Source organism: Thunnus thynnus, chromosome 11, assembly GCF_963924715.1.
Source record: "Thunnus thynnus chromosome 11, fThuThy2.1, whole genome shotgun sequence".
Taxonomy (NCBI): domain Eukaryota; kingdom Metazoa; phylum Chordata; class Actinopteri; order Scombriformes; family Scombridae; genus Thunnus; species Thunnus thynnus.
This window is the reverse complement of record NC_089527.1, coordinates 30430399-30443180: the sequence shown is the minus strand read 5'-3', so window position 1 is coordinate 30443180 and position 12782 is coordinate 30430399. Positions and strand designations below refer to the sequence as shown.

The 12782-nt window shown below is 37.8% G+C and overlaps 1 protein-coding gene across 1 annotated transcript; it reads right to left on the bottom strand.

Moving 5' to 3' along the window:
- Positions 1-886: 886 nt before the first annotated feature.
- Positions 887-11346, bottom strand: hacd2 (3-hydroxyacyl-CoA dehydratase 2). The gene is made up of 7 exons (XM_067604424.1): positions 11132-11346; positions 8227-8344; positions 6933-6951; positions 5757-5845; positions 5032-5153; positions 2549-2727; positions 887-1655 (listed from the first exon to the last, which is right to left on the bottom strand). The coding sequence occupies exons 1-7, from the start codon at positions 11254-11256 to the stop codon at positions 1573-1575; spliced, it is 735 nt and encodes a 244-aa protein (XP_067460525.1). The 5' UTR covers positions 11257-11346; the 3' UTR covers positions 887-1572.
- Between the last annotated feature and the right edge of the window lie 1436 nt (positions 11347-12782).

The following is a 12782-nucleotide window of genomic DNA, read 5'->3' as shown; positions in this document are numbered from 1 at the left end:
CTGTACGTTATTAGATTCATTGCATTGAAAAGGCATGACTACAAGCTCACTAACTGAATTCACTACCATGTCTGTTCACTTCAAAAATGTCAAAAATAACTTTCCCACATTGCGATGACATGTCACTTGAGAACAGCATTTCAACTCACACACTATTATATCCATTAAGAACCATCAGCTTTATGTTCCAAATCATAGTGACAGCGCTTTAAAATACAAATGCATAAAGTTTCACATCCAGGGCTACAATGCTACAAATGTTCTGTGTTACATATCAAAGCTTTTCATCTGAAAACACTGTTGCTACGTTATGTTGTGCTATCTGTTCTTTTTTGCTCAAGTATCGCATAAGTTAAGTGTCATATTTGTTTTGAAGTAATAAAAAGGTTTTAACATCCCATTCATAAGATGTATAAACCTATTTAATTGATTAGAAATGGAGGAAGGACTGACAGAACTTGATAAAGCATGAATAAAGTCTAATCTGGTTGGTTTATAAAGTATCACTTGAAGCTAAGATTTGTAAAAGTATTTACTTTTCAATAGATAAAAGAAATGAAACGCAATCACATGACAACAAAAGGGATGTTTGTTCACTTGGATGGATATGTGAGGGGAAAAAACATGACTAGTCTTTGCACCCACCTACTGGCTACTTTAGGTTATTAATGTATAAACCACCTAAACATCAAAAAATGAGGAAAAAAAAAATCAAAGGACACAACTCACACATCATTGGTGGGGAAACTTGCAGAACTTATGCTTTTAAAAAGTCAACATAATCAATGCCAGACCACTGAGAATGCAACCAAGAATAACAACATCCAAGCAAACACCAAACAAATAGCAGCTAAAACAAGAGAGAAACAGATAGAAACCATGCAAGCACAGAATGAAAAAGGTTTATTGAACTAAATTATGAATGTAATCTGAAATTAATTTAAGAAAAAACAAAACAAAACAACAATTTACAAATCTGGACAGTTTATACCAACAAGCACACTGCAGATGTAAAATCTACAAATGTGTTTCAATACTAGTAGTCTTCACATTATTCTTCCTACATTGTTATAAAGGAAAACTGCTTCTTAAAAGAGACCAAAAGACGAGCTGCATGGGGGGAGAGGTGAGTCATCTATTAGGGATTTTTTTTTTTTTATAGTGTCATTTAAAAGGAAGTTATCGATTCTATCAGTGCGTCATTCAGTACAATGCATCGCTGTGACTGAGTTCTGTTCAGCGTTCAGATGGCAGCTCAACTGTATCCGAGTCAAAATACAGTTTCTCTGTCTAAACAAAAAGCAACTGCAGTTTGTTCATAAATAAAAAAATAACAAAAACCAACAAAAAGAAAGCAGTTCGTTCATGTTTTGTGAGCATCTAAACAACTCAGACAACAGCTGTAAAAAAATAAGGTTGCTTGATAATTGGATTGTATGCCAGGTCAGTTCTGGCAGTTTGAGAACTGTGGTTGGGCTTTAGTGTTTCAATAAGCGGACATGGTTTTGTTCCTCTTCTGTTGGTTGTTTTGGTGTGTTTTCCTTGATCAGGTCCCTCTGAATATTGTTGGGCTCACTCCACTTTGCTGTAGTCCTCTACGTGGCCCAGCACCTTCTTCCTCTGTCGTATCATGTGGAAGTAAAGCTGGGGGAAGACTAGGGGGAGGCAGAGGAAGATCAGTATGTTACTGATAGATTGAAAGAGTTTTACATCAAACTAGAGTGACAACAGCATCAATAAAGGACAGAAGACTTCCTTCTTTTTCTTAATTTTGCAAGATACTTCTATAGAGGCAGGCTGCATTCCCTGAATGAAGAGAAACTGGAGACGTTTTCTTGTCATTATAACTTCTGTGTCTTGTAATTATGAGAAAACTATTACTAATTATGTGATACATTATCTCATAATATGATGAAACTAAACTGTTCAATTCTCAAATGGTGCTCTGACTGAATGCCAGTGGCAGTAATGCATACAAAGATCTGCATAGGAGCAGCATATTCGCTCTGTGCGGTGCAAAGTGAAGCAGACGCACCCATGTTGAGCTGAAAATGTTTCAACTACAGTGGAAATTCACCATTAACCAAAGGCTTTATGACTCCAATCCATGCACAAACAAGAGACAAGAGGAAAATAACACAAAGAACTGAAGTTCATGGAGAGTTTTAAGATCAGAGTCTGAGCTCTCACACACAGGCAAACTCTGAACACACACACGGTTGGTGTGTATGTTGCTGTGCAGTCAAAACATTTTAAGTGAATAAACATGGGCTGGAAAAAAACACTTCAGTAGTCACGTTTTCACAAACAACACAACAAGAAAATTGTCTCATAATTACGAGTAAAGGAATTATGGGATAGATTTGTTGTAATTACCAGTTATTACCAGTCATAATTGTGAGATACGGAAGTCATAATTACAAGAAAGCCAACCATTTTTCTCCTCTCTGGTGATTGCAGTGCACCTCTGTACACTTGGAATCACAGTGTGATCTCTGCCCATTAACCTAACCTTGAAAAATGATGCAACATCTGCTTGTTGACTTACGGGGAATGTAGGAGATCATGATGAGGATGAGGAAGGTATAGTAGTCGAAGGAGAAGTTGTACTTGTTGGGGAGGGTGACGGAGTACAGGCCCGTCTTCTGCACGTATGGCAGCGCTGCATAGATAGTCAGCAGCTCCCCGGTCACTCCCATGGGATACAGCATGATGAAAAAAGTGTACCTGCAGCAGAGGGGAGGGAAGAGCTTCATCACTCATTGCTTCTGCAACACAAGAGGCGGACGATAGAGCTGCTATCATCTAAACACAGAGGCAGATATGGATCATGATATGGATTTTACCATTTGTCCTATTTTAATTGTGGAGTATTGTATCACACAAAGTGCACTGCAAGCATTAGTGCATGTTAACCAGTGCAGCTGATAAATCAATCAATATGAATAGATAAGGAAAACTTTAAGATCCTGTTTTACACTAAAACAAATATGTTTTCCTGCTAAGAAAATGTGGGTGCAACCAAACGATGAAGACAGTGGTCTAGAACAGGTACTTCATCCATAGTTTGGACATGGTTTTGATTTTTTTTTGGACTAGAATAGATAAAAAAAATCTGTTGGTAGAGGCAGGAATACCAGAAACATTTTTATCACTTCAATAAATAAAGTGGAGGAGTATGAGGAATGTTTGAAATGTGCTCAGACTCTGATACAACTAAAAAAGAAAGAAAGAAAAACACAGTGCAGACCATCGTCACTGTTATATATAAAAAAAGGCCAGTCTGAGAGTACATTTCACACCATTACTGTATATGTAAAGACAAGGTGCCCATTCTTAACAAAGATGCTTTAAAAGCAATAATGAAAATGCTGCATTCACAGTATAATAAACCACAAACACCAAAAACAAAATCATGAAGTTGTTGTGTGAAGGGGATGCCTCTGCATGCCTCTGATTTTTTTTTTATCATAGCACTCTTGAGGGATCAGGCCTTTTGTGGAGGATTGTAATTAAAAGCGAGAGACACAGTGAGAAACACTCTACAGAGAGAATATACATCAAAGAGAGTAAATAAAAAGGTCCGTCTATCCCTTAACTAGCACTCCAAACCAACAACTGTCTTCTCTCATCCGTCACTGCATTTTCCATGGATGCACAACCAATTTTTGTGTCTCTCAGGGTGCAACTCAAAGTCAAATACCAATATAGCGATGGTCTCATTTGCTACCTAGCAACACAGACCGCAGGGAGGAAGGCACTTAACAACTGTTGCCTTGGTTGGAGATGCAGATGGATGCCATTTGGCCGACAGAGAGATTTTTATGGTGGAAGCAGCACAAGATTGTCTGTATGTTTGATGATTTTTGTGAAAAACAATTAAACAGTGATCAGTGTTTGGAGTAATGCATGTACAGAGTAATGTGCCATTGTAATAATAGTACTGTTTCCTGTAGCAGTGTCATATTCTTTCATCATTATAGTATCTACAAACAGATTCACACATCTGTAATCAGTGGCACACCAACATACCTCCTGTGAAACACTACTCATCAGAAATTTCTTACTTTTAAGAAATGAGGGAATGCTCTGTAATATTTCATATAATTAACCTTGAATTTTCAACATTACTTGCACTTCAAAGCTGCAATTTGGTTTCTGTTTGAAATGTTTCATTGCTTTTGTCAAATGTTTTTCAATTCCAAAATGATGTTTTCATGAACAAACTTACTTTGCTGAGTACTACAGCTGCAACGAATGATTATTTTCATCAACTATTTTTTCCAAATAACTGATTTTGTCTTTTAAAAACCATCACAATTTCCTGGAACATGATATGACATCTTCAAGATGCTTGCTTTGCCAGAGAATTCAAAATGACATAAAACAGAGAAAAGCAACAAGTTCTCACATTTCAGAAGCTGGAAGGAGAGAACGTTTGACATGTTTTGCTTCATAAATGACTTCAATGATTAATTGATTATCAACACTGTTGTTGAACATCTTGTCTCTGAACTACAGAGTATAAACACATACCAAACTTCTCAAATACATGATAAGAAATGATTAATCAGTCAACAGAAAAGTAATTGGCAACTGTTTTGATAATAAGTTAATTATTTCAGTTCAGTTTTTCCAGCAAAAATGACCAAACATTTGCTGGTTTCAACTTTTCAAACGTGAAGATTTGCTGCTTTTCTTTGTCACATATCACTGGAATTTCAAAAATAATCTTTTGGTGAGAGAGGAGTGGATGGGGAGGGGGGCTGTTATTACAGTCAACAGATGAAAGACAACAGGAAATGATGGGAGAGAGTTGGGAACTACTCATTAGTTGCAGTCATAATGCAGTATAAATATGATCAAATTATGGCCTTAATCAACAAAATGTCTCATCAAAGAAGCAAAATAATCTGTGCAAACATTTGGCGTTTTCACAACTTCACATCATTTCTTGTTGTTTATTCATGTTTTGCTACTAAGGTACAGACATGTCCTGCTTTGACACCTCTCTCACACTGATTTTCCTACCTTGCCCATTTGATGAGGTACGGCAAGTGATTGAGCAGGCTGAACGTGTAGAAAGAGTAGCGAATGATCTCTGTCACGGTCCAGGCTGTGACAAACAGCAGCACGCTATCCTCACTCTGCACCTGCAGGAACACACACACACACACACACACACACACACACACACAAAGCATGATGGGAGGATGACAGAGCAATGGACAGGCTTTGCATCATGCCGCCGTAGTTACTCTGCTGTAGGCTAATCTAGACTTTTCATTGCAGAACCATGCTGTTTGTTTCAGATGCTCACAGATCAGATCACACTGCAGCTCGCCGGTCACGGTCCTCAGATATTAGGTTTTCAAAAAAATGCAAGTTCGATGTTAAAAACAGAGTTCTCGACACACACTCACAATACGAATAGGGTTTCCACACATTGACAAACAAGTCAAAGAGAGAACAGCTTGAGAAAAATGTCAGTACAGCATCGTACAATACACACAGCAAGAACAAACATTTCAAACATCCAATACATGTAGCCGACTGTATCGAAACTCAGCATCTCATGTTACTTACATGTTTACTCCTCTCTGATCTATTAACAGGGCAAACAGTACATCAGGTGGTCACTTATAAACAAAGCCATCTGACTTTTTACATTACTATGTCATTCATACAATGTGCATTTCACAGATTATATGTTGCACCCTTGTGTGTGTGTGTGTAATGCAGACGACAGATCTTACCTCCCTGACACTGTGTGTGACGGCCCAGGTGAGGAAGACCCGGGACATGACCTGGAATCCAGTCAGGACCACAGAGGAGGGTACGATTCCTGGAGCACCACACACACACACACACAACACACAACACAAACACACACACACCAAACACATATGTGAATTAGTTTGTGTATGAGTGATGCTCTGTTCTGATACGCTGGATCAGTATAGGCTCTGTCACCTACCGCCAAAATATAATATCAATATAATACTGTTTCTTAGTCACTGTTGTTATAAAATGTAAATATAGCTTTCTAGAAAAATATAATAGAAAGTTGCACAAGCCTCAATAACATGAAATACTAGAAGTAATATTGGAAAAAGTAAAAAAAGGCTGTTTACAGAGAACCGGGTCTCTGTATGTGTACGCTCGACAGCATGTTAGCAGCAAATGGTTTGATTGGTGATTGTGTCAATGGAATGTAGATGCAGCGTCTTCAACCGACCATTAGAGCAGAACCTATTGCTGAAGGTCTGCGTGTGTGCATGTGTGTGTGTGTGTGTGTGTGTGTGTGTGGGCTGAGTGGGAAAGGTCAGCTAGCCGTAGCCTCCAGATAATGAAGAGAATGGACTGTGAAGCGCAGCGAGGCAACCAGGCGAGAGCCGATCGCTCCTCATCACATTAACGCCATGAGAGTCAACAGCTTCTCCGCTCTCTCTTTGGCAAACACTTCAAATATGAAAAGGCTTTGTCTGTCTGTACACATTCATATCTGAGATACATCTACAAATCTGATGAGTCATGATAACTATGTGACCAGTGAAAGTCATAATTCAAGCTATCTGACACTACACTCTTTACTAGTTACAGTAAGTTGAGATATGATATCCGCTAATACGTTTTCACCAGTCAAAAGAACTTTTAATGGATCACTAGAGTTGTCAAAGATGTTCAACCTGTCAACCTGGTAATTATGCTTTCCAGAAATCAAAACTCAAAAGTAGATATGTTTTGATTGGTGGTTCCATACAGCTTAACGTCACATCTTAAATGAACATTTAGTCAAATTGTTATGAGAGGCGCAATATCTTGAAAAGTCACATATGAATCACAAATATCTGGAAGTAAAAAAGGTTTCTGATCATTTCTCTGAAGCAGTCTGTGTGGAGGTTGAGGGCGGAGGCTGAAGAGAAACTCACCTACAGCACAGTGCAGTATCTGTGAAACAAAGAGATAACAGAAAATTACCCAACATGCTGCTGGCAGAGGAGTGCAGGACGACTTACACAGTCTAGAGGAACACAATACATCTCCTGCTTTCTCTATATAGTTTCATATTTTTGCTTTTGGATTAATGCTGTGTATATCTGAAAATGTATTTACTTGAATTTCACAACATTTCATAAAACGGACTTACTATTTCTACATAACGTGTCTTGTGTGTGTGTGTGTGTGTGCGACTGACAATGACACTGTTAAGATAGATTAAATAACAGCGTGCCTGTTATGTTCAGACTGTGCAGATTATTTAATGAATGGAAGATAGTGATGTTAAACAAAGTAAGTCTCTTATCACTGTGTGTCTGGACAGGATCACTGAAACACCTCATGCTGCCTAACCTTTGCACTATACACATGCATGTGTGTGTTAGTGTACATGTGCATGTCTGTGTATGTGCACTTTTAACACACGTGAGGAAACAACCCAACTCTCTTTTACATCATTTTGAAAAACAGCAAGGACCTTCATCTCCCAACTGTTCAGAAATACTATATTTTTTAATTAGATTGAAATCTTACAACAAGTCATGTCAATCATAAAAGTATTTTTTTGCTGCTGTGCCTTTAACACTATGTAGCCTGGCATGCTGTTACCAGGACATACCAAACCCTGTACAGTATCAGTCAGTGCCTCTGCACATCCAGACCTGGACCCCAAGACTCAAGCACTTTTTAATGGCTTTATGATATTTCTGGCGGTTAAAACAGGATGAGATTAAAAAGTAAACCAATTTTTGTCTGACTGCTTCACTGGTTCATTTATCCATTAAGCAACTGGAAAACAAACACATATCTTAGCAGAGGTTTCCATTAATTATTCACTCCAGTGTATAATTACTGGATTGCTGTGAAACCATTAAGTCACTGTACTGTTACTGTAATAAATGTGTCTGATATCTTCCCTCACTACACACACACACCACTCCAAACTCTGGACACATCTACTCATTCAAGGGTTTTTCTTTATTTTTACTATTTTCTACATGGTAGAACAATACTGAAGACATTAAGACTGTGAAATAACATGTATGGAATATAAATCTACAGTTGTTATTTCATAGATGTCTTCAGTATTGTTCTACCATGTAGAAAATAGTAAAGTTGCATCCAAACGTTTGACTGCTGCTGCATCTCTACACATATTTATTAATAAACACTGTGATATCATATTTGATTGTGGTATTATCACTCAGTCCCATGTGCTAATCTCACCTCTAGAATAGCTCCGGTCTGAAAGAACTTCAGTGGCTTCTCTATGGAGTAGTAGAGCCCGTGGTAGCTGCCTCTGGCCAGGTAAGCTCTGACCAGACCCACAGCTATCACCAGCCACCTGGAGGAGAAGAAGAGAGGAAAAAAAACACAGTATAGTCATTGAACAAGTTGAACGGATCCACCAGACAATCTTATCAGTTAATGTGCTGTTTCTATATGGAAAAAAGGATTCTGCAATGAAAGGAAGTACAATGTTTCTATGATAGAGAACTACTGAATGCATTTTTAAAAAGGTCTTTTTTTTGGCATTATGGCTTTTTTTTTATTTTGATAGTTGAAAGTGCAGAAAGAAACAGGAAACACGGGTAGAGAGACATGTAACACAGGTCCAGCTGGAAGTCAACTATGGACGCTGCAGTCATGTGGTTTGGGTCTTAACCAATCAGCGACTGTTTTGACACACATGGATACTGGATATTTGAGGGCCAACATCTATATAGATATTTAAAAATAATACTTTCAATATATTTTCCAATGTTAATGAATGTCGAGTCTTCATCTAATTTGGTTATTTAACAGCTGTGATGAAAATATGTCTGGAGCAGAATATTATTTTACAGCTGAACAATAAACTTTATTACCAAAGATTTTAACAGATGTAAATACACTCAACGGCCTCTTCATTGGGACACCTGTGCAATCTAATGCTATCATTATTGAAAAGTGTTCCTAATATTTTGCCTTCCTCATATATGTTAATTGAGTGGACAAAATATTAGGAACATCATTCAATATAATACAGTCCAGTACACCACCACCACCCACTACGACCTCAATAATAAATATAAAGTAGAATTATCACCTTTCTGACAATGTCAACAAAAAGTGAAACCATAATAATAAAAATGAATACAATAATATATTAAACCAGTATTTAAAAAAATAAAGATCAAGTATGAATAAAAATACACCTTTTAAAATATTACAGTCCCTGCAGAGCAAATGCAACTTTTGACAGATATCGTCAATAAACATACAAATATCAGCCATGCTGATATATCACAAATCACTAATTTTGACACAATCTATTACCTATATTATGAGCCATATAATGAATAAGTTTCAATTTTGTGTAAAGATGAAGAACTACAGTAGGTGCAATGTTCACACTGGGCAAGTGGAGCAATATTTGTAGATGGAGAGCTGTTGCAGGATAAGAGTTTCATCACAAATAATCATAAAATGATCATAATGATGCAATCTAATGCATTACACTATTCAGATGGAGCTTGTCCCCTCAATAAGGAAGCCAGAGGTCAGCCACAGAGCAGAGCTGGTGGAGATACTAGCTGTGGTAGAGCTGCTAGAGGAGACCTCAGCAGGGCCGGGGGATCCTGTGGTAGTTTCATTTCACACGTAGGTTTCACAGATTGGAGGACGTGTCTGTTAGGCCTCAACCACAGTCAGGACAGAAACTAAACACGCCTGCTGAGCTGCTGTGGCAGTATCAGAAAACAGACACTGCAGTTGAACAGCGAAAACTGGTATTTGTGTGTGTGTGTGTGTGTGTGTGCGTGTGACACCCTAACTTGTGCTCAATACAAAGTAAGCACTGTAAGGCCCATCGACGCAGGGAGGGACACAATGTGACCTAACTGGTTGGAACAGTGAGCAAACAACACCCACCATTCAATTGTGCAACAGTCTAAAAATCACAGCAATAAAACTGGTAAAGAGAGATTTATCAGTTCATGTCCCAAGATTATTATCTGTTAAATTTAACAAAAGTATCTTGACCAAACAACGGAGGTTATAAAACAGGCGTATGGTGCACATCTAGCCTGCTTTAATACAAATCAAGCTGTAATCATTCAAAACGGATTAAAATCCAGAAAGTTACATCTAATAATCAACACTGTTTACTTATAATTACCGATGCTGAACTAGTCACAGTGGAGTTTATAGTGGCAAACATACTTTTATCCTTACATTCTGAAATAAAATTAAATTCAAGGGTTACCTTACTCAAGCAAACGTTCACCTAGTCCTCATCTTCCCAATTAATTGGTTAGTCTATGAAATGTGCAAACATAGTGAAAAATATCTCCATTGCAAGTTTTGAAAGCTCAAGGTGAATTCTGCGGCCAGCCAATATTTTACTTTTTTTGTTTTATTTAACGTTTTCAGTGATTGTCATTGTTGCAAACTGATTTTCTGTCAATACTAGTTAACCATCTAATTGTTATATTGTTCTAATCTTAACTTTTTGCTTATTTGGTTTAAATTACATGTTCATTACAGTCCTACAGAACACATATACAAACTCTATTTTATCATTTTGTTTTGTTTCTTGTGTTATAACCTGACTATAAATGTATTACAGGGGGCTTTTTTCATTCTCCCTGCACGTTATTTTTAATTTTTATATGTGCACATTAATAAAATTCAAATGTCTGACTGAGTCGTTGCCCTGTATAAATTAACATGACAAAGCAAGAAGAAAAAACACACTTATCTGTAGACAATGAACCATCTGTGTCTTAATATAATTACTCTATATAGTGTGCGGTGGAGACGCGTCAAGCCAGTCGGCTGCCGTTAATCTGTATAAGCTGCTGGACGTTAGGAGACTAATTTAAAGTTATTTCACAACACAGCAGCGTCTCCAACACCAGCTACATGAGAAGTTACAGATTAATAACGCAAAAATACTGCAAAAATAACGCATAAAAGTACGACGGGAAAATGTCGTAGCTCGCATTATTATCAGTGCTGTCTTGTCAAACAGGACACACACACACACACACACACACACACACACACACACACACACACACACACACACATACACACACACACACACACACACACTAGCAGCATTAGCACGAGGAAACATGCTACCTACCCCGCCGTCATAACAACGTTGTAAATGACCAGGTAGGCAGTAGCCAGGGCACCGGGTCCCTTCTTTTTCTTCGGGGCCACATCGCTGTGAGCCGCCTTGCTGGTCCCCGGAGCAGCTGCCGACATGACTGGAGCCCTCAGCGGTCTTTGGTCCTGGACGACGGCGGCTGTCAGGAAACGAAAGGGGGCTAAAGTCAGGAAGTGTCGTCCCAAAAGCGAGAGCACTTCCTCATCACCTCCTCATCACTTCCGTCTTCGTTTAAATACACATACACAATATTTAAATCTATACACAAAGCCAAATGTATGAAACCCATTTCACTGCTTTTTGTATTTAAACCCCTGAGATGTGTATGAATTCAAAACATCTGCTGAAATATGTACAAGTTTACAAAAGAATAGACCCTGAATGTATTAACCTTTAATTCAAATTGAAGACCGATATGTATTAATGTATCTTTTTAACTTTATTTATTGTATTATTTACAATTTATATATTTTAATTTATTTTCTTGTTTTTAATATATTTAGCTATGGTTTGGGTTTGTTTTTTTAATTTGTTGGTTCTCTCTTACTCAGACATGCTGACTTGTCTTGTTGGTAAATCTGCCGCTAAACAAGCATTTAAAAAAAAACAACTTCCGCCTTCATTTAGAGACGCTCTCACTCAAATATCTATATCACCTGAAGAAGTCGGGGCAACGTCCTTGTGATGTGCAGATGTATTTGTTTATTTAAGCTATTTATTTTTGACTATTTATTCGTGCGTGAATTAAATCCAGCTGCTCGGCCTCTTGAGTGTCCGCTGACTGGAATAGGAATTATAGAGCTCTAACTATCTCAAAATCTATGTTCAGTTTGTGTCAGTTCACCTGATTGTATGAGATGCTGTTTGAGAAGCGCGCCCCCTACTGCGCGCCCCCAGAATATTTACGCAATAAAAGGGCGCCCATGTGTGAGAACGGGCAACTCTCCAATGGCTCCAGGTTCACAGTAATTGGATTAACTACACATTTGTATGAGAAAATGCACAACTAAGCACAATATAAACCAAAATTATAGGAGCCATATGATGATTCCTACATTTGACATTTTGTCATGCCATGTGGAGGGGCGTCAGAAACTAGTTTAATATTTCAGTTGATATTATGCTTTAATTGGACATAGTCCCAAATAAATGTATGTATAATCAAATAACCACAAACTATCTGACACACTAAAGAAGAATAGTACCACCATCACCATCCCATCCCACACACTCCATCATCCTCCAGAGCTCTGGACTCTGACAGTATATTACACCATATATATACACACACACGTGATCATGTGTGTATATGTATGTGTGGAATAACATTATTTTGCATAATTTTTTTACTATCCACAAGTCAGGTCATGTATACAGCCTACATACTGTAATGTTCAGGATGAATATGATACATATGATGTATATAGATTGAATTCGATTTACTTAACTTCTTATTTTGTTGTCTTTAATACTTTTAGTTTGTATCTGTTTCCGGCATCGCTAGATTTCCTGTTCTGCTGTAAGATGTATTTTCCCTCTGGGGATCAATAAAGTCTCATCTTTTGGTGCACTTTGGTACAAAATATTATGACACTGCCTTGATCAGTCAAAGATCTTCATCAGA

What these genes read in the sequence shown, in the direction of transcription:
- hacd2 (XM_067604424.1), bottom strand. Translation starts at nt 11,256, where the DNA reads ATGTCGGCAGCTGCTCCGGGGACCAGCAAGGCGGCTCACAGCGATGTG. An exon ending in TACCTCATCAAATGGGCAAG is followed by an intron (nt 2,728 to 5,031) that starts GTAGGAAAATCA and finishes CCTCTGCTGCAG; the next exon opens with GTACACTTTTTTCATCATGC. An exon ending in CATGATCTCCTACATTCCCC is followed by an intron (nt 1,656 to 2,548) that starts GTAAGTCAACAA and finishes GCCTCCCCCTAG; the next exon opens with TCTTCCCCCAGCTTTACTTC.